General features: G+C 52.6%; 4 protein-coding genes across 9 annotated transcripts; 2 read left to right on the forward strand and 2 right to left on the reverse strand.

The window, feature by feature from the left end:
- Positions 1-701: 701 nt before the first annotated feature.
- On the reverse strand, positions 702-3,470 carry Slc25a11 (solute carrier family 25 member 11). The gene is made up of 8 exons (XM_042680600.1): positions 3,253-3,470; positions 2,497-2,649; positions 2,197-2,403; positions 1,917-2,007; positions 1,745-1,835; positions 1,555-1,654; positions 1,427-1,478; positions 702-1,291 (listed from the first exon to the last, which is right to left on the reverse strand). The coding sequence occupies exons 1-8, from the start codon at positions 3,345-3,347 to the stop codon at positions 1,136-1,138; spliced, it is 945 nt and encodes a 314-aa protein (XP_042536534.1). The 5' UTR covers positions 3,348-3,470; the 3' UTR covers positions 702-1,135.
- A 267-nt stretch (positions 3,471-3,737) lies between these two features.
- On the forward strand, positions 3,738-9,163 carry Rnf167 (ring finger protein 167). 3 transcript variants are annotated; one of them, XM_042680564.1, is made up of 10 exons: positions 3,738-3,806; positions 3,940-4,434; positions 4,770-4,850; positions 6,694-6,819; positions 6,927-7,014; positions 7,183-7,273; positions 7,481-7,586; positions 7,728-7,821; positions 8,503-8,583; positions 8,669-9,163. In XM_042680564.1, the coding sequence occupies exons 2-10, from the start codon at positions 4,351-4,353 to the stop codon at positions 8,983-8,985; spliced, it is 1,068 nt and encodes a 355-aa protein (XP_042536498.1). In that variant the 5' UTR covers positions 3,738-3,806; positions 3,940-4,350; the 3' UTR covers positions 8,986-9,163. The 3 variants fall into 3 exon arrangements, with proteins under 3 accessions (XP_042536498.1, XP_042536497.1, XP_042536499.1); XM_042680563.1 differs by lacking the exon at positions 3,738-3,806 and having other exon boundaries at positions 3,918-4,434; XM_042680565.1 differs by lacking the exons at positions 3,738-3,806; positions 3,940-4,434; positions 4,770-4,850 and having other exon boundaries at positions 6,696-6,767.
- Positions 9,164-9,581: 418 nt separating this feature from the next.
- On the reverse strand, positions 9,582-12,943 carry Pfn1 (profilin 1). The gene is made up of 3 exons (XM_042680569.1): positions 12,681-12,943; positions 10,945-11,137; positions 9,582-9,933 (listed from the first exon to the last, which is right to left on the reverse strand). The coding sequence occupies exons 1-3, from the start codon at positions 12,810-12,812 to the stop codon at positions 9,836-9,838; spliced, it is 423 nt and encodes a 140-aa protein (XP_042536503.1). The 5' UTR covers positions 12,813-12,943; the 3' UTR covers positions 9,582-9,835.
- Positions 12,944-15,144: 2,201 nt separating this feature from the next.
- Eno3 (enolase 3) lies at positions 15,145-23,987 on the forward strand. Of its 4 annotated transcripts, none has more exons than XM_042680558.1 (12): positions 15,145-15,191; positions 16,720-16,806; positions 17,144-17,239; positions 17,377-17,435; positions 17,591-17,660; positions 18,064-18,197; positions 20,588-20,810; positions 20,930-21,127; positions 21,508-21,709; positions 23,440-23,548; positions 23,702-23,760; positions 23,842-23,987. In XM_042680558.1, the coding sequence occupies exons 1-12, from the start codon at positions 15,176-15,178 to the stop codon at positions 23,909-23,911; spliced, it is 1,323 nt and encodes a 440-aa protein (XP_042536492.1). In that variant the 5' UTR covers positions 15,145-15,175; the 3' UTR covers positions 23,912-23,987. The 4 variants fall into 4 exon arrangements, with proteins under 4 accessions (XP_042536492.1, XP_042536493.1, XP_042536496.1 ...); XM_042680559.1 differs by lacking the exon at positions 15,145-15,191 and adding an exon at positions 15,741-15,808; XM_042680562.1 differs by lacking the exon at positions 15,145-15,191 and adding an exon at positions 15,784-15,803.
- The last annotated feature ends 367 nt before the right edge of the window (positions 23,988-24,354 follow it).

Here is a 24,354-nt window from a genome sequence, read left to right on the forward strand (position 1 = left end):
AAGCCCCAGTACTGGTACCAAAAAAATAAGTAAATAAAAGAAGCAGAAACAGGAGCATGAAGAGTCTGAGTTCTACTTCTTGCGGAGTCTTATTAGGCTCTGCCAAGGGGAAAAGCTCTCACCTGTTGCCTGCCTGTCCTCTGGACTGGCAGGCAGCCCTCAGGCTGCCAGTACTCCTTTTGGATTGACCTTGCCATTCCCCTTTAGGGGCTAAGACGTTTGTCAGCTCCTTGAGGGGAGAGCCTGGGAAATCCACTTTTCAAGATGTGGATAGGGCAGTCACAGCCCTTCCCTCAATCCTGGAATCTGGCTCTGGGGCCCACCTCACCCCCAGCCCCACCCGTGTGGCTCCAGCCTACAAGCCTGACTCAGCCTCTTTATCCCTTTATCCCCTCCCTCTTAAGGCTGCAAAGACGGTCACTCAATCCCAGAGGCTTTTCTGGGGACTGTGTCAGATGATTTGTGTGCTGGCTGCATTCTTGGGCAAGTGGCTTGGGAGTAGCATGGGGCCTGGAGTTTTCAGCTCTGCCCTGTCAGCTGTTGGAGCATGACTGATTTACATAGCATTTTCATAAAACCAGCAGGTGCTTTTTCTTTAATCATTTTTTCTTAAAATCTCCAGTTCCTGTTTTCCAGGGACATCAGCTTCTTTGTCCAGTCTCCTCCCCGCCCTGAACTCCCACAACTGTCCGAGATTTGAGGGCGGTGTCACCAATTCAATTTATTAATTAGGTCTTCAGTGAGTGGGAGGAGAGGCCAGATTCTCCCACCGTGGACTCTCTCGACCATCCAGATAGCTTCTGTTCTCTCTCAACTCAGTTCTACCTTGGTTTCCCCACTGAGAAGCAAGATCTGCTTTCCTGTGTGCCCTGAGATATATCCAAAAAGGAACTAGAAATCCTCAGGGAGTTTCCCAGCTTCCCCCAAGAAACAACCAGGGACACAGTGATCATAGAATCAGGCCAAGCAGGGCAAGCTGTAACAGAGAGTAGAACAGATTGAAGTCCTTTACCGCAAAGGAGAGAACCACACTGGAGGGGAAATAAATAGAGGGGCTGGGGGCAGCAGAGACCAGGCCCCCTGGAGCAGTGGTGACTGGAAGCTCCAGCACACTGGCTCCAGGACCTCTGCCACCTCAGCCACTGAGGAAGAGACGCTTGTAGGCCTTGTTCATCTGTTCCAAGAAGATGAAGGTGAGGACAGTGTGGGGGCCCAGGCGGGCATAATATGGTGTGAAGCCCTTCCACAGGCTGAAGAAACCCTCATAGCGGATGACCTTCATCAGCACATCCTAGACAGACAGGCAGGCAGGGTGCTGGGGCTAGGACTTGGTTTTTAGGACTCCATCTCTTTACCCGGTTATCCTCAGAGCCCTCCCGGGGCATGGGACCCTCCACCCCAAGCCCCCTCTGCCTTGTTTCCTCACCAGCCCATTCTTGTATTCTGGCTTCCCGTCAATCATTCTCATATTCTGGATCCTGCAGGAGAGGACAAAGGGGCATGAGAAACCAAAAGCCCTCCTATTCCACTCCAGGGCCAGGCCTGAACACTCACCGGGTCTTGACAATGTCCACAGGCATGGAGGCGGCAGTAGTGACAAGGCCGCTGATCATGCTTGCACAGAAGTGACACAGGATATTGTCGGAGAAGTAGCCTGTGGGGGAGAAGTGTTGGGGAGGGGTGATATTCAGCTCAGCAGTAACCCAGGGCAGACTGGGAGCTGAGGGCCAGTTTGGGGTCTTACCTGAGTCCAACAAGAACTGCTTGGATTGGGAGTATGAGGCAAGCTGGGCAGCATTGACAACAACAGCCCGAGCCATGGTAGGGATGCAACCCTGGGAGTGAGCAAATGGAAGAGTAAAAAAATGTCAAAGACATGACCACACATCCTCCAAGTCCCCACTCCCTTCACTCACCCGCCACAGTGTGGGGACTCCCTCTTCCCGGGCAATTCGAATCAGGGCATTAAACACATTTTTGTAGCCACGACGCTGGTCAGCTGGAAGCCTGGTGTTGGGGCAGGAAGAGACCAAGATCAGGTCAGCCCACAACAGCAAAGACAGAGAGGCCTGAACAGACAGCTGCTCTGTTCTAGGCCTGAGATGGAAACAATGCCAACAACAACAAAACAAACTGGTCCTTTCATTTTTAGATTGCAGAAATGGGGTTGGGGTTAGGCTCAGACCTGGAACTCACCGGCCATCAGCAGTCATGCGGATAAGAGCTACCTCAGCTGGTGTTCCCACAAATGCACCAGTTGCACCTGCAGTCATGCCAATCAGGGCCTTCAGCAGAAAGCCAGGGGGTGTACCATCTGCCCCAGTCAGGCGCTCAAACAGCACAGTATAGATGCCGAGGCGGGTAGTGGTGTAGGTGGCCTGGCGAAGCAGGCCAGCTGACAACCTGGAAAGCAAAGGGATCAATATGTCAGGGCCAAGGTCTGGACTTGCTGACAACACACCACATACCCTCCCTCCCAACCTGAAGCTCCAGTACCCAGTGTAAATGCCCTTCAGACCCTCAGCCTTCAGGATGCTGGTGAGGGCATGGAAACTGGTTTTGTATTCTCGAGTTTTGGCGCCTTCTCCACTCAGCTGCATCCGGTTCTTCACCAAGTCCAAGGGTTGCACAAAAACTGTAGCTCCCATCCTGGGGGAACAAAGGATTAGAGCAAGAGGTCAGTTGTTTCAGATCTACTCATGCCTGCTTAAGTCGGGCAGCAAGAAGTTACAAAGGTCAGGGCCTGCTGGTGTACATGTGTGTAAGAGTGTGGGCAGCAAGAGAAATATGCCTGAGAGGTATAGTTGTCCAATAGGGTCCATGCAATGAAAGTGCTTTAGGCAGTTCCACGAAGGTCAAGCGGTGAACAGGAACCACCGAGCGGGTGGAGGGAGCATCCATGGCCTGAGACCCTGACATTACTATTTAATGAATCGTTTAATGACATGGAATCTCAGCAAGCTAGATAGTCCCAAACACCCCAGCCGGCCAAGCAGAGTCAAACAAGTGGACTGGAAAACTCAGGTGTTTAGCCTGGTGAGGGTCGTGCAATAAAACCTGAATGCAGCCCAGTAAGGACTTGCAATGGGAGAAAAGATCCTGGCTGCCCATCAAAGCTCCTGCAATACGACTGGAGATCAACTGAACCCAGTGCAGGCTCAGTTCACTGAAAAACATTCCGAGATGAACCGGGCCCGGGTGCTAGCGCCAGTCCCTTCCTCCTCCTTTCCCACCCCTGGGGCCTGAGCTTACCCGGCCAGGCCCCCAAACAGGAACTTGACGGACTTAGGGGAGGTACGGGGCTTCCCGTCCACCCCGCGGATCCCGGCATTCGCCGTCGCCGCCATCGCCACTCAAAGGTCCCCGGCTTCGGGTCCCGTACGCGCGCGGCCCCGCTCGCGCCCAAGGTGACACCGAGCGCGCCACAGAGCGAGGGCGCGCGCGCGCGAGCCCCGCCGGCATTCAGGTCCAGCCCCGGCTGGAAGCTGGTGCCGGCGCAGGCGCGCAGCGCAAAGGCGCCTGGGAATGGGCGTGGCCGAGGGTGGAGCTTGAAGGGTGTCTGAGGGAAGGGGTGTGGCCGATTTAGAAAGCAGAAGCGTGGGCGCAGTTTTTACCGAATAGGAATCGCGGGAAAATAGTTTGTTTGAAAGTCTCGCGAGAGCCAGTGAGTCAGACTAGCTGGACTTAGGAAGTCTCTCGCGATAAAGGCCACAAGCTTTCCGATGCAGGGGAGGGGCGCGTGGGAGGAGGGCCAAGCACTCTCGCGATATTTGGAGGTACGGCGGCGGCTAGACGGAGGATCAGAGGTTTGTAAACAGGGCAGCTCCAGAATCTCGGGCAATAAAAGGAAACGATTAGGTTGTCTTCTGGGTACTGGTGCTCCCTTCACTTTACAGGCTCTCCTTCCATCCCTCACATGTCTTTTAACCGGCCTTTCAGGACCGGAAGTCCTTCGTCTTGAGCATCCAGTGTTGGAAGCGGCCTGACTTTACCGGAAACCCTTTTCCCGGGGATAGGAAGACGACCCACCTGGCCGGAAGTCATTCCTCCTTGTGCTTTCCTCCCCCCGCCCCCTCTCGGAAGTTTCTGTCACCTGTGTTTGCCTCCGATCCTTCTCTGTTTTATTTCCATACTAGGAAGAACCCACTTACCTAAGTCTCCTTCCCAGTTCCACTAAGCGAATTGGCTATCTCCCTCCCCGAGTCGGGGCTCCTCCCCCGGCGCCCCCATGTAGCTGAGAAGGGGGCCCTAGGGGTGGTTAGACCCCTAGGATCCTGAAGGAGGGTCCGAGAGCGGTTTCTGCTCCTGCTATCAGGACGCGACCTCCCCAGCCCTCCTCCTCTTGCTGTCATGCACTCTGCAGCCTTCCCGCTTCCTGTGGTTGTGGCCACTGTGCTGTGGGGAGCATCCCCCATCCGGGGGCTCATTCGAGCGGTGAGTCTGAGGGGAGGAAGGGGGAAGGGCACGGAAGGAGGGTTTGCAGGCTGAATGCGTATGCGGACTTTCTCTTTTTCCTCTCTCTCCCTCTCTCTCTCCCTCCCCTTTCCCCCTCCCTCTCCCTCTCTGTCAGTCCTGGGGCTTGGACTCAGCCTGGGCACTGTCCTTGAGCTGCTTTTTGCTCAAAGGCTAGCACTCTACCACTTGAGACACAGATCCACTTCTGGCTTTTTCTGTGTGGACTGAGGAATCGAACCCAGGGCTTCATGCATGCTAGGCAAGCACTCTACCACTAGCCACATTCCCAGCCCTTATCCTTCTTTTGTCTGCAGACCTCGGAACACAATGCCAGCATGGACTTTGCAGACCTCCCGGCACTATTTGGAGCTGCCTTGAGCCAAGAGGGACTCCAGGTGACTTCTCTTCCCATTTTCCTATTTCCTCCATGTACTTTATCCTAGGACATGCCCTGGGTGAAACTGGAGGTAGGAAAAATCATGTTAAGAACTAGCCCAGGAGGCCGCATGCTGGTGGCTCACGCTTGTAATCCTAGCTACTCAGGAGCTGAGATCTGATGATCGCGGTTCTAAGCCAGCACTGGCAGGAAAATCCGAGAGACTCATCTCCATTTAACCACCAGAAAACCGGAAGTGGTGCTATGGCTCAAGTGGTAGAGAGCTGAGGAGCTCAGGGACAACACCCAGGCCCAGAGTTCAAGCCCCATGATCGACACAACAACAACAAAAACCTAGGGAAGTGGCTTAGTGGTAGAGCACTTGCCTAGCTTGTGTAAGGTTCTACATTAAATCCTTGACACAGTCCTCCTCGCCCCTCCCCCCCCACACAGCCAAGTACGTGAACATGTCTAATGGAACTCAGAACCTAGTGGTAGCAAAGTCCCCTCTGAAACTCTCTTTGGAGTTTATGAGTGAGATAAAGTAGATACGGAAAAAAAAAAATAGCTGGGTGCTCGTGGCTCACGCCTGTAATCCTAGCTACTCAGGAGGCTGAGATCTGAGGATCACGGTTCAAAGCCAGCCCGGGCAGGAGAGACCGTGAGACTCCTATCTCCAATAAACCACCAGAAAACCGGAAGTGGTGCTGTAGCTCAAGTGGTAGAGCGCTCGCCTTGAGCTGAAGAGCTGAGGGACAGTGCCCAGGCCCAGAGTTCAAACCCCACGACAGACAAAAAAAAAAAAAGTAGATACGGATATAGCTTTTCAGTAGTCTTTGGAGCAAGTTATTGACTATATGGAAGTCTCTTAATCTTTTAAGATTTTTTTCTAACTATAAAATAAGATTAAAAAAAAATAAGGGGCTGGGAAGGTGGCTCAGTGGTAGAGCGCTTGCCTTGCATGCCTGAGGCCCTGAGTTCGATTCCTCAGCACCACATAAGCAAAAAGAAAAAAGCCGGAAGTGGCGCTGTGGCTCAAGTGGTAGAGCGCTAGCCTTGAGCTGAAGAGCTGAGGGACAGCGCCCAGGCCCAGAGTTCAGGCCCACGACTGGACCAAAAAATAATAATAATATGACAGCTGGGCGCCAGTGGCTCATGCCTGCAATCCTAGCTACTCCAGAGGCTCAGATCTGAGGATCGCAGTTCAAAGCCAGCCCGGGCAGGAACGTCTGTGAGACTCTTATCTCCAATAAGCCACTGAAAAACTGGAAGTGGCGCTGTGGCTCAAGGGGTAGAGCGATTGCCTTGAGCTGAAGAGCAGAGGGACAGCGCCCAGGCCCAGAGTTCAAGCCCCACGACCAACCAAAAAAAGACAATTTTAGAACTATTGTGAATGAGCATGAATTGGATAAGCAATACTGTACTACTTCACAGAGGCTACCGCATAGCAAGAACTCAGTTGGGCCTTATATGTTAGTAATTTGTGAAACTGGAAACTGGAAAACAAGTGAGAAGAGTGGGTCATGTGTTTAGTGGAGAGGGAAATGTGAAAGAACTTGAGGAAAACTCACACATGGATTCAAGAACGTAATTAGAATCAGTAGGAAATTAGGGGCAGGAATGTATTAGCCTGGAGTGTGGGTTATAGGGAAGCTCATCTGAGGAAAAGAATGATGGGGAAAGTTTGATGAAGGGATATTGTTTGCTTTAATTGTATCTATGGGAGGCAAAGAGAAGATGTATGGGGAAAAGGTAGAAAAGTAATGAGAATAATGTGTGCAGATGGTAGGTGAGGTGCTGTGCTAGTAGGCCCTGCAGGAAGAATCTAGGGAGAAAACTAAACTGTTTGCTTGTCCCCCCAGGGGTTCCTTGTGGAGGCTCACCCAGAAAATGCCTGCAGTCCTATTGCCCCACCACCCCCAGCCCCGGTCAATGGGTCAGTCTTTATTGCACTGCTTCGAAGATTCGACTGCAACTTTGACCTCAAGGTTGCTGAATGTGGAGTGGGAGCTGGGAATTTGAGGGCAAACAATAGGACCAGGCTTGAAGAGAAAGGGTTCATGATGGCTCTTTGTTCCCTGCCTTGTCCCCTTAGGTCTTAAATGCACAGAAAGCTGGATATGGTGCAGCAGTGGTACACAATGTAAATTCCAACGAACTTCTCAACATGGTGTGGAATAGTGGTAAGTTGGAGGTCTGGGCAGCTGGGTTTTCAGTAGCATTTAGATCTGGAGCTAGTGGGAGGTCTGAAGGCTTACAGACCTTTGTATGGAATGGATAAAAAGTGCCAAATGCCAGGTCCCCAAAGGATGAGTAAGTTGAGAGCCCATGTAATGTCCTGATCCCTGCAGAGGAAATCCAGCAGCAGATCTGGATCCCATCTGTCTTTATTGGAGAAAGAAGTGCTGAGTACTTGCGTGCCCTCTTTGTCTACGAGAAGGGGTAGGATATGTGCTTCCATACCTCTCGTCAATTCTGTGCCAACCTGGCAGCCTCACTGCCCCCCCCCCCCAAAAAAAAAAAACTGGGTCTTGGATCAATCCTCCCATAACTCTTGCCCTCCTTCCCACTTCCTTTTTCATAAATGAGTCTTGTCCAGAGCCAGTTGCCTTTTCTTGCCTTCCTTGAGACTGGTCTTCTTTTCTTCAGGGCTCGGGTACTTCTGGTTCCAGACAATAGCTTCCCTCTAGGCTATTACCTCATTCCTTTCACTGGGATAGTAGGACTGCTGGTTTTGGCCATGGGAACAGTAATGGTGAGTGGCTCTGTGCATCTGGAGAGCTGGGGCTAAGGTCGGACTGGATCTGAGAATGGGGGTATATGGGAAAGGGAGGGTGTACTGAATTTTTCTGTTTTGTTCTCTAAGCCTGGAATATCCAATTCCCCCTTCTCCCAGATAGTTCGTTGTATCCAGCACCGGAAACGGCTTCAACGGAATCGGCTTACCAAAGAGCAATTGAAACAGATTCCTACCCATGACTATCAAAAGGGTAAGGGTACAGGAAGGAAGATCATTGCTTATCTAGTTCTGAAGGAGCTTGAGCCCAAGCAGTTAAGGGGTAAAGATGGCAGAGGGGAGTGGCGCTGTGGCTCAAGTGGTAGAGCGCTCGCCTTGAGCTGAAGAGCACAGGGACAGCATCCAAGCCTAGAGTTCAAGCCCCATGACCGACCCAAAAAAAAAAAAAAAAAAGATGGCAGAGATGTCATCTTGAGATGCCATCTTTTTTTTCTCCACAAATACAGAGGATATGAGAGCAGGTAGACAGAAACCAATTATGACCAAGGAAAGTAGTGCGAGGGCTAGGCCTTGTGTATAAATAAGGTAGAGAGCAGAAGGATGGAAGGCATGTGGAACATTCAAAGAAACCGGTGAAGGACAGGGTCTCTTGGCTCCGCAGCCTCCAATGTCCATATAAGGCTATATCAGGAGCCCTGCCCCCGCATTTCCGCTCCTCCCACTGATCTCCACCCTCACTTCCCCCAAAACCCACTTCCCTTCTTACCTCTGCTTTGCTTGTCCCCTTGTGCCCCATTGTTCAGTGTCCTGCCCTGGCCTTGTCCTACTTCCCTGCCTGGTCATCTTAGTTCTTCCATAAGTCTACCAGAGTAAGTTCTTAAGCCACCCTGGTTCAGAATGGTTCAATGAAGGAAGAGATTCCTTTCTTCTGTAGGAGACCAGTATGATGTTTGTGCCATCTGCTTGGATGAATATGAAGATGGGGACAAGCTGCGTGTACTCCCCTGTGCTCATGGTGGGTGAGACGTTCGTTGATTGTACTTGTGCCCCCACCCCACCAGTTGCCACCAGCCTGGTGCTTCACACATTCTTCTCCACAGCCTATCACAGCCGCTGTGTGGACCCCTGGCTTACTCAAACCCGGAAGACTTGCCCCATCTGCAAGCAGCCAGTTCATCGGGGCCCTGGGGATGAGGAGCAGGAGGAAGAAAATCAAGGCCATGAGGAGGGTGATGAGGAAGGGGAGCCAAGGGACCACCCTGCCTCAGAGCGAACCCCACTCCTGGGCTCCAGTCCCACCCTCCCTGCCTCCTTTGGCTCTCTAGCCCCAGCGCCTTTGGTTTTCCCTGGGCCATCAACAGAACCCCCACCTTCTCCTTCTTTCTCCTCTCCCTCATCTGCCACCATTCTAGCCTAAACTCTCACACTTAGCACTTCTTTCCTACACTGGCCATGTTCCTCCAGTCTGCTATGTTAGGGAATAGGGTAAATTTCCATCCCCAAGTTTCTTACCCAGCCCCATCATTTTAAGGCAGTTGGGGTAAGGGGGCAAGGAACTGGGTCCTCACCTGGGTTAATAAAGTTGTTTTTCTGGATTAAGAAAAGGTCATTTTCACACAGGAGTATGGAAGGGATAAGGGAGTCCTGGGGACAGCCCAGCAACATTTGCTATGTGTGACTCAGAAAAGGGAGCCCCGCCCACACATAAAGATGACTCAACTTGCCCTGCCTTGCCCACAGGCTTGGATCCAGGCTCTGGTCTGGGTGGCTCTATTGCATTATCTACCTAGGACTAGCGTAGAGGGACTAGGTGCCCTGGCCAAACATGCTTGAGTTAGATGCTTTTTTAGTCATGATGAGGACATGGTGACCAGTTTGTTTTTAAAAAGACATTAGGACCTTTGGTCTGGATATGGAGACAAACTACCTAGATGAGTGCTTCAACCCCAAACAGGAACTAAGGCAGATTGCAGTGCCTATTATGACACCCAAATTCAAACCACACAGCACCTTATTAGTAGAATCCTTTTTTATTCAGAAAAAAAAAAAAAAAAAACCAAAAAGTTTTCCAACCACACACAGGAGGGGGATGGGTAGGGGGGGAAATCTGTCCATCCAGCCCCTGCCCCCAGCCCATGTGGTTTTGGCAGCAATAAGGGATATTGGGTAATGGCCCAAAAATAAAAATGGTATATGTGTGTGTATGGGAAGGGAGGGGGGTGCAAAAGCTGTGGGGATTGGTGGGGGGGGGAAGAGGATGGACGAGGTCAGTACTGGGAACGCCGAAGGTGGGAGGCCATTTCATAACATTTCTTGTTGATCAAACCGCCATGGACACCTTCTTTGCCCATCAGCAGGACTAGCGCTATAGAGAAAAGAGAAAGGAAGCTAGGACCCAGGTGTCACAATTCAACCCCCTGCCAGCTGTTCAGCAGCTGTCCAGCCCTGGGGGCTGTAACCTAACCTCATGGCCCCCCTTCCCCCCACAGGCAGGCTGTCATTCATCCTGCAACAATAGGGCTTTTCAAAAAGAAAATCAAGCTTAAAGATTGGAGTGGAACAAGCTAAAATTCAAGGGTCAAAGGCTCAGACAATTCATGCTAGGAATGGCTGTAGAGGAACCGACCACCTCCCAAGTTTAAAAAAAAAAAGCTCAGCCCAGCATTAAATGACCTAGAATCTGAGGAATCTACCAGTTCCAAGACAATGGCAGTGGTAGAGTGCTTCCTAGCATGTTTGAAGCCCTGTGCTCAATTCCTCAGTACCACATAACCAGAAAAACGGAAGTGGAGCTGTGGCTCAAGTGGTGGAGTGCCTAGCCTTGAGCAAAAGCAAAAAAGCAGCTCAGTGACAGTGTTCAGGCCGAGTTCAAGCCCCAAGACTGCCCCCCCCCCTCCAAAGGCTCACAAAATTAAGGGACTTCTAAGAAGTAATGCTGTGCAATATTTGTGATGTGCCAATCCTGAGGCTTGAATTCAGGGCCTAGGCTCTGTCCCTTAGCTTTTTTGCTCAAGGCTAGCACTCTACCACTTGAACTACAGCTCCACTTTGGCTTTTTTCTGGTTAATTGGAAACAAAGAACTTCATGGACTTTCTTGTCCAGGTCTGGGTTTGAACTGTGATCCTCAGATCTCGCCCTCCTGAATAGTTAGGATTATAGGCAAAAGCCACCAGCAGTATCCACCTGCAGTTTCTTTACTAGATTACAAGACGAAGGACTATGAACTGAAGGAACTACCTAAGGTTCTACCATCTAGCAAGCAGAATGGGAGTAGAATGCTGTTCTGATCCTCTTCATACTAGGGGGAACTCAGAAGACTGCAAGGAAGTATTATAGAAATCTCCAACCTTAGAGGGGTGAGACTCAGAAACTCACTCTTGGCAGTCATGGTGACAGTGACATTGAAGGTAGGGGCTCCGCCAGTACTCTTGGTACGAAGATCCATGGTGAATTCTCCGTCTTGTAGCAGTGAATCCCGGATCACAGAACATTTCTGGCCCCCAAGTGTCAGCCCATTCACAAAAAAACTTGATCGGTCTTTGCCAACCAGGACACCAACTTCAGCTGGCTGGAAGAGTAATCATTTATCCATAAGGTCAATGCACCAAGAATGTTTTAAGAACCCACCTCCTTCAAAGGATACCAACTTCAACTAGCTAAAGAGGGATGAAGATCAATCATTCATGAAGTTAGTCCATCAAGGTTCCCACCTTGTTCTCCTGCCTTTCTACTTCTCTGGGAGCTAGAAACCTGGGAGAGGTGGGGGAAAGTGGGGTAGTGGGGCAAGGGCTTCTACGTATCAGGATAATTTGAGAAACATACTGTAAAAGCTTAGAAAATGGGACCAGGGAGGGATGGGTAACATTGCCCTGGAGGTTTTTAGGTGTTGGAATTTTAACAGGAAAAGCAAAACGAGGTAATTCGTGAGGCTCAAAATCAGTAAGGAGAGGTGCAAAACCTTTGGATGCTCAGAACTCTCCTTCAGGAAAAGCAGAAGCGGAGAGGGGAAGGGAGGGGGCGGGTGAGGCAGGAGAAGCAACTTTGCCCTTATTTGGTCAAAGGTTCTGCAGGAGTTGCTAGGGGCCTGGACGCCTGGGTCTCCAAGTAACAGTACAGTTTGGTCCAGGTATCTGTGCCTCTAGATGAAGAAGACGACCTCTGGGGGCTTTCTCCGTTAAAGTTGGAAAAGTTTTTTTTTGGGGGGGGGGGAACGACTGAGGGTGGGTCCACACCAGGTGAGCCAGTTCTCCATTAGTTACCCCAGGGAACCCTTCTCCCCTCCCCCCCTTACACCCTAAGCCCCCATATCCGGTACCCTCCCGCCCGGAAATCCCCTTCCCCCCCATTTGAACTTCCGCTCCCCCTCCCCACTTCCGGGCAGTGTGGCCTGGGGAGGTGGTGAAGACAGAAGCAATCATGCCCCATGCCTTCACTCTCCCCTCTCAGAACTTCTCACAAAGTTCCCCCCGCAGCAGGCCCCGCCGGATGGCGGGAAGGGCGGGTGAGGGGACTTCCGGGAGTGGACTTGCAGGAATGCTGGAAGCCAACGAGTTTTGTGTGTGCCTGTGTGTGTGTGTGCGCGCGCGCGCGGCGGCCTCGCCTTCCCTAACGGAGCTGGGAGGGGCAAGGAGCCCACGGACGACCGGCGAGGGCCTCAGGCCACGCGTCTGGGGCTCCCGCACGCTGAGGGAGGAACAATGGTGGATGGGAGCGAGCTGGCGGCCCGGGAGACCCACGGGCCCCCAAATCCCTTCTCAATCACAACCCCCAGTTACCACTGCGGCGCGTGCCCGCCCTCCCGGGAGGAGGCGGAAGTGGGCCGCCGCCGGGCGCCGTGCCCCTCCCCGCGTGTGCCCCGGATGTAACGCCCCGTCGCAGAAGGGGTGGCAGGCGGGATGGGCGCCGCCACCCGGGGCGTGGGACTTGGGGGGGGGGGTCCCCCGAAAAGAAGCCGCTCACATGCAGCCGCCTTCCGCGCCGCGCTCGGGGCAGGGGCCGGGCCACGACCTCCGCGGCCCTCGCTCAGGCCGCGCCCGCCCCCACTCGTCCCTCCCCCCGGGGGGGGTCCGCGCCCGGCCGGGGCCGCTGCCCGCGCCAGCCTCTCGCCGTACCGTGATGTTGACGAAGGTTTTCTCAGGGACGGCGGCCCAGACGGAGGGCGAGTCCTTGTAGCCTACGATGGCCGCGTCCTGACAGGTCCCGTCCGCCATGAGGTTGTCGATGTAGGCGTTCCACCCGGACATGGCGCTGCTCGTGGGGCTGTTCTAGGCGCTGCTTCAAGGGGGCCGCAGGCTGGGCTCGGGCTGCTCGGGCTGGCGGGCGGGGGGGAGGCCGGGAGCTCTGGGCACGCGCTGCCGTCCGGACCGCGGCTCTGCTCGCTGTGCAGCAGCCCTCGCACCGCCACTTCCTGCTCCTCCCCCCCCACCACTAGATTTTTATTTGCAATGGGCGGTAGGGGCGGGGCCTGCTCCCCACTCCTTCCCTCCCCCACCCCGGCTGCCCAGAAAGCGAACTTTTTGCAAATGCAATTTTAAAAATCCCTCCTCCCCCCTCTTGCAAAATGTGCAGAGTTCGATGGAAAGCTATGTAAAAGAGCTCGCGTGGTGGTGGAGGAGGGGGCCGGATCGAAGGTTTGGGGCTCACCTCACTTCGTGTAGGGAATACAAGCCACACTTGGTGGTACAGGAAGAGAAGCAGCCGGAGGAAGGAACGAGAAAGGAGGAAGAAACGAGCAAGATGCAAATTGAACAAGGAGCAAATCTGAGAGTTCGGGGAACCCAGGGTTAAACGGAACGACTCCTCCCCCCCCCACCTCCGCCGGAGGGAAGGAACGGCGGGCGGCGGCGCGTGCGCCCGCGCCTGCGCCGGGACCCGGAGGGACGGCGCGTGGGGCGGTTGGGGCCGGCGGCCGGCTGCGCGGGAGCGCGCCGCGCCGGGTGGATCTGGACTTTTCCTGGGATGGAAGGCGGGCCTGGGACACGTCTCTCCCGCCTAGAGGGAGAGGCAGGGGGGCCGGCGTGTGCCGCCGCACTTTTTTTTTTGCTGTTACTTATTTAAACAATAAAGGAGAATTTGGAGGAAAAAAAATAGAAAGGACACTATTATCCGGTCCTTTGCAGACCTAATGGTACCCACAGGACACCTGGCCCCGGGTGTGTCCCCGAGACGAACAGATCGGCTCATTGGAGCTCATCCCTACTCCTCTCTAGATGGGCTACGACCCAGGGCCTCGCCCCACGGCCCGGCCCCATCCGTCCCGGGGCCAGCGCGCGGGGCACCGGCCTTGCCCCTAGGCTCTCTCTGCAGAGGTCACCGGGCTGCGGGGCTCGCAGGGCGTGACGGGCGGAACTAATTTTTCGAGGCGGAAGAATAAAAAGTGACCAGGTTGGCAACTTTTTCAAAAAGAGTAAAGTCCCGTCTACTTCGTACCCATTCGGTTTTTCTCTCCCCCCCACCCCCCCGGTCAAGCTCCTGTTAAATACTTGTGTGATCGGTTCGCTCGCAGCCCAGCTTTGGAGGCGAGATGCGGCGACCGCAGGCTCGGGCGGCTGCGTTGGGTGAACCGATCACCCCTTGAGCTCTTTGCAGAGGGGCTTGGCCGCTTCCGGTCCCTCGGGGGAGGGGCGCCGGGTGGAGGAGGGCCGTGGAGATACCGGGGTGGGGGGGGCAAGGGGGTGCGCCCGGGTGGAGGGAAGGGTGCCGGGGTTCTGCAGCGCCTTCGGGGAAAGACTGGCAACTCCAGTGCTCCTGCGAGTCCGCCAGCGTTCTTCCTGTCCACCCCAGCCCCTGGCCCCGACGCCCCCCGAGCCCGGGTTCCTCGACAGCCGCGAGATTGAGTCACTGGCTGACTTGGGTGGGGCGGCGCCCGGGCACGTGGCGGCGCTCCCCACCCTCCATCTCTTGACCTCTGGTCTGCACCCCAGGCTGGAAAAACCCCGAAGGGAGCGGCCCTGAGATAAGGGGGGGGGATGGCTGAGACGGGAGAGTGGAGGACAGGTGGGGACCCTGGGGCAGGGAGACTGACCGCGGGAATGGGAAGGGCGGGGCAGCGTCCTGGGCACTGGGGTGAGTCACCCAGTGCGGGCTGCACGGGCGCCGGCGGGAGGGGCCTCGGAGCCGGGATGAGGCTCCGAGATCTCCCGTCGGCTGGCCCAGATTGCAGCGGAACGAGGGACAAGACACACACATACACACACACCCTGCCCCCGGCCCGCCAGGGCGGAGAGAGCTGCGGGAGGGCAGCACCCCACTTCCTGCAGGGCGGCGGGCGGGCCGCGGGGTCGGCCTCCGCCACTACACTCACAAAAGGCCGCCCCTCCTCCCGTCCAATCATTGCTCCTCACTCCCGGTCTAACAACACTCCTCGATGGGCGGGGGTCGCGAGCCGAAGCGCCCGCCACCGGGGCGGGGGGCCGGGGGGAGAAGGGTGGTGATCCGCGGGCTCCATGCGGGGCGACAAGTAGCTGCCCCAAGCGCTCTAGGCCGGGCGCAGCGCCCGCTCCCGGCGCCGTCTAAATCCGTCTCCTGCCCCCTCCCTCCGCCAGCCTCCGTCACTGCCTGCGAGGAGGAGGAAGGGTGGGGTGGGGTGGGGCCGAGGGGGCCCCCGATGAGGACCCTGAGAGGTGAGACCCTCCCGCCTCTGGGGGTGGGGGGAGGGTTCGATTTGAGATCTCACCTAGCCCCACGTCCCAGGTCCCTACCCCCCCCCCCCCCCCGGAGGAAGGGCAGAGTCCCGAGGACGGAGCTGAGCAAGCGTGGATGTCAGTCCTGCAGCCCCTCTTCCAGGCCCCCTCCCCAGCCCTGTAGGGCTCAGGTTACTTCTGGCCTTTCCTAAAGGGCACTAGTTCCTCTTTAACCTTTGCAAAAGGGGAATATAATCCTGGGGAGGGAGAGACCCTCAACCTCAAGCCCTCCCCGCTGCTCCTTCCAAGGGATGGAATTCAAAGTATGGCCTTCCCCCCCCCCCCCCTTAAAAAAATTAAGAAAAGAAAGTGTTTGAGGAAGTATCCATTAGCCTTTGGGAAGGGGGCAGGTGCCCGGGGCCAAATGCTTCTGCTTTAGGTTGTAGTGGGCACTTGGTTGCCAGCCCAGGGGGGAGGGGGGAGGACTGAGCGAAGAGGCGGGGCTGGCCGGGGGACTGGGTGGCTTGGGGATAAATGCCCAGCCTGAGAGGGGGTGGGCTGACACTGTCCCAGCTGCCACCAAGAAGCAGAGTTCCAGGGAAGACATCCCAAGTCTGGTGAGACTTCCAACCACAGGGCATGCAGGTGTGGGTGGTGCTGACTTGGAGAAAATAAGGGAAATTTTCAGCTTTTATTTCCTCCTAGTATTGGGGATGCTTGAGAGAGATTGGCATTGCTGGAGCAAAGCAGGATGGACCATTTACTGGGAGTACCCAAGGATGAAGGGAAAGGAAGCTTGGAAACAGGAGTGAGAATGGAGAAAGTTAGAGTTGGAGAACTTAGGGCCCAGGAGGATTTTAGAGCAGGACCCTGGGAACAAGGTGATTTAATGGCTAGGAAGCCTTGTCCAACAGACTGCATGACCAGGAAGGATGAGTTGTGTGTTAGTGGCTCATGCCTATAACCCTAGCTTCTCAGGACGCTGTGAGATTCCAGGATCATGGTTTAAAGTCAGCCTGGTAGGAAAAGTCCATGAGACTCTCATCTCCAATAAATTACAAAAAAGAAAAAGAAAGAAAAGCCGGAAGTGGCTTGTGGCTCAAGTGGTAGAATGCTAGCCTTGAGCAAAAGAAGCTCAGGGACAGCAGCAGGCCCAGAGTTCAAGCCCCAGGACTGGAGAAAGAAAAGAAAGAGAGAAACCGAGACAGAGAGAGAAGGAGAGGAAGAAAGGAAAGAAGAAGGAATAGTGCAGCAGCTTTTGGAGAGTTGGAGGTTCTCAGAGTGGTGTGGGACCCCAGGGGTTATAAAGCAGAGACCTAGGAGTTCTTAGGACTCCTGGTGGAATAGGAGCCATTCTGAGTGGGGGAGGGGCTGGGCCTGCCTCTTGGTCTGTGACCTTTTTATAAGTTATATTTAGCTTCAGCACCTGCCTTCTTGGAGTGGCAAATCCTTTGCTCTTAAAGGGCAAGGGATTTCTAGTTCCTTAAGGGATCAACTGTCACACTAACTCACACCTCTTGTGGTATAGCCATGGCCATGCAGAAAATCTTTGCTCGGGAAATCCTGGACTCCAGGGGCAACCCCACAGTGGAGGTGGACCTGCATACAGCCAAGGGTAACTGGCTCATTGACTTGGTTTCCCTTAGAAGACCCCACCCCACTTGGCCTTTGTCTCCCAATTCTGTGCCTTGCCTTACCCTTCTGGGGTTTGCCTTCCCAGGCTGGGGTTTGCCTTCCCAGGCCTTCCCTGTTTAACTGGGCTCCCAAACTGAGGAAGCCGTGTGTGTGTGTGTGTGTGTGTGTGTGTGTGTGTGTGTGTGTGTGTGTGTGTGTGTTCTTCCTTTTTCTGTCCTCTTCCTCCCTCCCTCCACAGTCTTCAGTCCCTGGGCCTACAGAGGAGACCCTGGCACTTGGGAGAATGCTCTCTGACCTTTCCATTCCTCCTGTCCCAGGACGATTCCGAGCTGCTGTGCCCAGTGGAGCTTCCACGGGTATATATGAAGCTCTGGAACTAAGAGATGGAGACAAAGCACGCTACCTGGGGAAAGGTGAGCAAAAGCTAATGAAGAGAAAATTGTGTGGGTGGTTTCAGGACATGAGCTCACAGGGGTAGAGGACTGGATCTCAAAGCCTATGGCAGAGGCCTGTTCCACTTGGAAATTGAACCCCCTTCTCTGGCTTCTAGGAGTGTTGAAGGCTGTAGAACACATCAACAAGACTCTGGGTCCGGCTCTGCTGGAAAAAGTAAGTTGGAGGGGCCAGCTCCCCTTTTCTTCTCTTCCCCCATGAAACCACCCTCTCTCCCAAGTATTTTCACTTGTCCTTTCTCCTCTTACACATGCCCTGACTCTGGAGAGAAATCTGACCTCTGCCCTTCTTCTTCAAACCTGTCTTTCCAGAAACTAAGTGTTGTGGATCAAGAAAAAGTCGACAAGTTTATGATTGAGTTGGATGGGACAGAGAATAAGTGTAAGCAAAGGGCCAGAGCTGGGGAAGGCGTAGAGCGCAGGAGGAGGGGTCGAGAGAAACCACAGAGGCTGAGATCTGGCTGAGGTTATTTTTGTGTCCCACATCCTTGGGCACATCATCGCTGGATGGCTTTTTATTCATTCCACAGGCATTTCCTGATGCCTGTCCTCTGCCAGGCAGCCACTTGGCTGTGGACACAGATGTGAAACTGACACTTTCATTCTCCTGAGGGGAGAAGAGAGCTCTGAGGTCCGCTGCAAGGCTGGGGAGGGAAAGATAAAATAAAACGTTGGTGCTCCATGCCTTGGAGCTTTGGCTTCCTCCTAACTTAATGTACAAGGAAAGAATTTAATGCCTTGCAAGAGAAGATCTTACTCTTTTCTTTCCAATTGCCTCCTTCCAGCCAAGTTTGGGGCCAATGCTATCCTGGGCGTGTCCTTGGCCGTGTGTAAGGCAGGAGCCGCTGAGAAGGGGGTCCCACTGTACCGGCATATTGCAGACCTTGCGGGGAACCCCAACCTTGTACTCCCAGTGCCTGTAAGTGTGGCCATCCCTTCCAGATCCCCAGTGGAAAATGTACCTTTTGGAATTTAACCAGCTCCAAATGAGCAGTTTCCTGAAATCAAACCTCTCTTGCTGAGCTGCAGCCCCTCCCTCTTTCCCACAATCCACACCATCCACTTAGCCTGGCTGTGTAACTCAGTACCTTCATTAAGTAATTCTTTTTTCTTTCCTTTTCTTTTCTTGGTACCAGTCCTGAAACTTCAACTCAGGGCCTGGACGCTGTTCCTGAGCTTTTGTGCTCAAGGCCAACACTCTACCACTTGAGCCACAGCTCCACTTTTGGCTGGCTTTTTTTGTTGTTGTTGGGGTGGTTATGGGGCTTGAACCCTGGGCCTGGACACTGTCCTTCAGCTCTTCAGCTCAAGGCGAGTGCTCTACTACTTGAACCACAGTGCCATTTCTGGTTTTCTAGTGGTTTATTGGAGATAAGAGTCTCACGGACTTTCCTGCCCAGGCTGGCTTTAAACCTCAATCTTCAGATCTTAGCCTCCTGAGTAGCTAAGATTACAGGTGTGAGCCACCAATACCTTGCTCACCTTTGGCTTTTTGTTGTTGTTAGTGGTGGTCGTGGGGCCTGAACTCTGGGCCTGGGCACTGTCCCTCACCTCTTCAGCTCAAGGCTCTACCACTTGAGACACAGCGCCACTTCTGGCTTTTTCTGCTTATGTGGTGCTGAGGAATCGAACCCAGGGCCTCATGCACGCGAGGCAAGCACTACCCACTGAGCCAACTTCCCAGCCCCTCACTTCTGGATTTTTGATGGTTAATTGGAAATAAGAGTCCCACAAACTTTCCTGCCCAAGCTAGTTTTGAACCCCAATCCTCAGATCTCAGTCTCCTGAGTAGTTAGGATTACAGACATGAGCCATCAGCACTTCCTCTTAAGTTACTTATTTGTTTGTTCATTGAGCCAGTACTGGGGTTTAAACTCAGTCAGAGCCTGGGAGTTTTGCTCAAAGATGACACTCTTACCAGTTCTGGCTTTTAGGTGGTTAACTGGAGATAAAGGAATCTAATGGACTTTACTACCCTGGCTGGCTTCAGACTGTGATCCTCAGATCCTCCTGAGTAGCTAGGATTTCAGGCTAGGATTTCGTTATTATTATTATTATTATTATTACTATTATTATTTTATTGGTTGTAGGGCTTGAACTCTGGGCTTGGGCGCTGTCCCTGTGCTCTGCAGCTCAAGGCAATTGCTCTACCGCTTGAGCCACAGTGCCATCTGGTTGTCTAGTGGTTTATTGGAGATAAGAGTCTCATGGACTTTCCTGCCCGCTGGCTTTGAACTGTGATCCTCAGATCTTAGCCTCCTGAGTAACTAGGATTACAGGCATGAGCCACTGGCGCCTAGCTTAATTATTTTTTTTCTCTTTCATTTTAATTCTTTTCAATTCATTTGATTCATTTTAGCTCATTTCATTTTTTATGAATTTTTTTTTTTTTTTTTTGCCCGCCATGAGGCTTGAACTCTGGGCCTGGGCGCTGTCCCTCAGCTCTTCAGCTCAAGGCTAGCGCTCTACCACTGGAGCCACAGCGCCACTTCCGGCTTTTTCTGTTTATGTGGTGCTGAGGAATCGAACCCTGGGCCTCATGCTTGCAAGGCATGCACTCTACCTACCGCTGAGCTACCTTCCCAGCCCCCTCATTTCATTTTTTTGATCACTAAGTAAATTCTAGACTCTAGACTCACTCCATCCTTACTTCTCCAAATCAGATTGACAGCTCTTCACAGCAAAAAAATCCTTACATGTCTCTGTATCTTCCTGAGTCCTTATTAAACCAATGCCCTCTTAATGGAAACTCTTTGAGTTTAATCTCAATGATGTTATTATGTATTGTTACTAGGAAGATGTGTAAGAACATAGACTCTAAAGATAACAGCTGACCCTGTATGCTTACTACTTGTGTGATTTGAGGCTCCCTGAGCCTCAGTTTCCTTAGTAAAGAAAGTGGAATAATAATATCAAGTGAATAGAGGTTTTTGGGTGTTTTTTGTTTGTTTTTGCCGGTCCTGGGGCTTGAACTCTGGGCCTGGATGCTGACCCTGAGCTCCTTTGCAGAAGCCCAACCTCCAGTTCCTTTTTTCTTTTTCTTTTCTTTTCTTTTTTTGCCAATCCTGGGGCTTGAACTCAGGGCCTGGGCACTGTCCCTGAGCTTCTTTTGTTCAAGGCTAGCACTCTACCACTTGAGCCACAACATCACTTCTGGCTTTTTCTGTGTATGTGGTACTGAGGAATTGAACCCAGGGCTTGGTGCATGCTAGGCAAGCCCTCTACCACTAAGTCACATTCCCAGCCATTCCTCTCTTCTTGACCTCTCACACTTTGGCCCAGTGTCTGAATACCCTCTCCCTGTCTCAGGCCTTCAATGTGATCAATGGGGGCTCCCATGCTGGAAACAAACTGGCCATGCAGGAGTTCATGATTCTGCCAGTGGGAGCCAGCTCCTTCAAGGAAGCCATGCGTATTGGTGCCGAGGTTTACCACCACCTCAAGGGGGTCATCAAGGCCAAGTATGGGAAGGACGCTACCAATGTGGGGGACGAGGGCGGCTTTGCACCCAACATCCTGGAGAACAATGAGGGTCAGTGCTGAGCACCCTGGGGCACCAGACCCCCCTGGGTAGCCACGGGTGTTGGGCAGGGGTGGCTGCACACATGTGTGGGTTCTCAAGTCTCAGGTCCTTTCCTGTTGCTCTCCCAGCTCTGGAGCTTCTGAAGACGGCCATCCAGGCAGCTGGTTATCCAGACAAGGTGGTGATTGGAATGGATGTTGCAGCATCTGAATTCTATCGCAATGGGAAGTACGATCTTGACTTCAAGTCCCCTGATGATCCTGCCCGGCACATTACTGGGGAGAAGCTTGGGGAGCTGTACAAGAGCTTCATCAAGAACTATCCTGGTGAGGCTGGCAATGTGGCTGAGTGATAAGCCCTGGGTTCGATTCCTCAGTACCACACACACAGAAAAAGCCAGAAGTAGCACTGTGGCTCAAGTGGTAGAGTGCTAGCTTTGAGCAAAAGAAGCTCAGAGACAGTGCCCAGGCCCTGAGTTTAAGCCTCAGGACTGGCAAAAAAAAAAAAAAAGTAGAAGAAAAAGAAGCAGTATCCTGAGAGATGCTCCAGTGTGCTTGCCCAAGTTCCCTACAACTGCTTCATTTGTTTCTGGGCCTGGCTTGGCCATGATTGGGGGAACCTTCCAATCCTCAACCCCTTCAAAAACCCCATCCAAACTCTGCTTCTTAGAGTTTCTCACCTTTCCAACTATTTCCCATCCTGCCAGTGGTCTCCATTGAGGACCCCTTTGACCAGGATGATTGGGCCACGTGGACCTCCTTCCTCTCTGGAGTGGACATCCAGATTGTAGGGGATGATCTCACAGTTACCAACCCCAAGAGGATTGCTCAGGCTGTTGAGAAGAAAGCCTGTAACTGCCTGCTGCTGAAGGTCAACCAGATTGGCTCAGTGACTGAGTCCATCCAGGCGTGAGTACCTCCCCATGCAAGCCATGTCAGTCCCAGCTTTACCTATTCTAGTCTGACCCAGTCTCTCCCCAACTCCACCCTTCCCCTAGCATTTGATTTCAAGACCCTATATTCCAAGCCTGACTGTAAGAGCTTTGACCCTTGTGGCTCTGCTATGTCCCCTACCCCTCTCTTCTAGATTCTGCTGTTTTTCTCACCAAGCTCTCACATATTCAGATTAGAAATTCAGAATCTTTACCCCTCATTTCCTGTATGGAATTCAAGATCAGAAATTTTAGAATCTTTTTTTTTTTCTTTTTTGTCAGTCGTGGGGCTTGAACTCTGGGCCTGGGCGCTGTCCCTCAGCTCTTCAGCTCAAGGCGAGTGTTCTACCATTGAGCCACAGTGCCACTTCTGGTTTTCTGAGAGGTTTATTGGAGATAAGAGTCTCATGGACTTGTCTGCTTGGACTGGCTTTGAAGCATGATCTTCAGATCTCAGCCTCCTGAGTAGCTAAGATTGATTATAGGCATGATCCACCGACACCAGGCAAATTTCAGAGTCTTTTGTTGTTGTTGTTGTTGGTCATGGGGCTTGAACTCTGAGCCTGGGTGCTGTCCCTCAGCTCTTCAGCTCAAGGCAAGCACTCTACCACTTGAGCCACAGCACCACTTCCGGTTTTCTAGTGGTTTATTGGAGATAAGAGTCTCACTGTCTTTCTTGCTCCAACCGTGATTCTCAGATTTCAGCCTCCTGAGTAGTTAGGCTTGAGCCACTGGCACCTGGCTAAATTTCAGAGTCTTTAACTTCATTTCCTGTATGGGAAGCAGAAAATGTTTCTATTTTTTCCCTACTTTAAATCAGTTATAGAAAAATAAATCCTTGCTAAAACTTAAAAATAAAAAGGATCAGAAATCTCTCTTACCTCACAAAGAATTTAGTGACTGCTTTCCTTGGAAAGTGATCACTTCTGGGGCTGGGGGAGAGTGATTAGAGGAGGTGGATTTGATTGGAATACATTAGATACATCTGTGAGTGGAAATGTCACAATGAAATTCCTACCTGTAAAACTGATGTAGGCCAACAAAGAAAAAAGTGGCTAAGCACCAGTGGCTCATGCCTGTAATCCTAGCTACACAAGAAGCTGAGATCTGAGGATTGCAGTTCAAAACCCACCAGGGAGAAAAGTTTATGAGACTCCCATCTTCAGTTAACCACCCAAAAGCTGGAAGTGGAGCTGGGGCTCAAGTGGAAGAGTGTTATCCTTGAGCAAAAGAAACTCTGGGACAGCACACGAGCCCTGAGTTCAAGCCCAAGGACTGGCAAGAAGAGAAAAGAAACAGACAAAGACAAGAAAGAGGAGTAAGACCACTAGTAAAAACGGAAGAGAAAGCTGGAATTGAAACCCCTTTGTATAACTACTTAATAAAAATGAATAGCTGAACACTGGTGGCTCACGCCTGTAATCCTAGCTACTCAGGAGGCTAAGGTCTGAGGATCATGGTTCAAAGCCAGCCCAGACAGGAAAGTCCATGAGACTCTTTATCTCCAATAAACCACTAGAAAACTGGCTGTGGCTCAAGGAGTAGAGCACTTGCCTTGAGCTGAAGAGCATAGGGACAGTGCCCAAGCCCAGAGTTCAAGCCCCATGACTGACAAAAAAAAAAAAAAAAAAAAGGAGAGAGAAAAGCTCTATTCTCTGGATTTTCCTCCTGAGATCTCACAAGGCCTAATCACATGTCTTTACTCAGATGCAAACTGGCTCAGTCTAATGGCTGGGGGGTGATGGTGAGCCACCGTTCCGGAGAGACTGAGGACACTTTCATTGCTGACCTTGTGGTGGGGCTCTGCACTGGACAGGTACTTGGGGCTTCCCTCTTAAGTATCTGACCCGGATTTCTTGGCATCCTCAGTGCTCTGGCTCTGGGTTGAATGCCATCACAGGCTGTTCTTTGGGTCCAGGCCTAACCCCGTCAGCCTTACCTCACCTCGGAATCCCTCTTTCTATCTCAGATTAAGACTGGTGCCCCCTGTCGTTCTGAGCGTCTGGCCAAATACAACCAACTCATGAGGTACAGCAGAGGGAGTGGCCTGGGCACTGGTGGGGGGAATGCAACTAGCAGGTGACAGTTCTGACTTGGTCTGTGTTCTAGGATTGAAGAGGCTCTTGGAGACAAGGCTGTCTTTGCTGGACGAAAGTTCCGTAACCCACAAGCCAAATGAGAAGTCGGAGAACCCAGGACTCCTGTGTGCAGTCCTTCAAGCCCTTCTTGGAAATAAACACTGGTGCCAAACAAGACCACTGTGTGCTCTTTTGTGGGAGGGACAGGCAAGGGTCTGGGCTGGGAAAGACAAGAGATGGACAGGTGCAGGAAAGAAGGGAGGGAGAGAACAGATGAGTAACCTACAAAGAGGAAGTGAGGGAGGCCGAGAGGAAGCGAGGTAGATCTAGAACAGAGAAGTTCACATTTTAGGAGGAGGCTGCAGTCTGTGAGATGAAGCTGGAAAGGTGCTGATGGAGGAACCAGATCTAAAGGGGCAGGAGAGGACAGAACAGAGCTGAGGGTCTGGCCACCACCAGCCTCAGGAGAGCTGGAGCAGGCCTGCCACTGTGTTGAAATAAATGGCCCAAGTATACAGTGGAGAGTGAAGGCTGCTCAGTCAGG

This window comes from Dipodomys spectabilis, unplaced genomic scaffold (genome assembly GCF_019054845.1).
Source record: "Dipodomys spectabilis isolate Male_0828 unplaced genomic scaffold, ASM1905484v1 ptg000062l, whole genome shotgun sequence".
NCBI classification, from domain to species: domain Eukaryota; kingdom Metazoa; phylum Chordata; class Mammalia; order Rodentia; family Heteromyidae; genus Dipodomys; species Dipodomys spectabilis.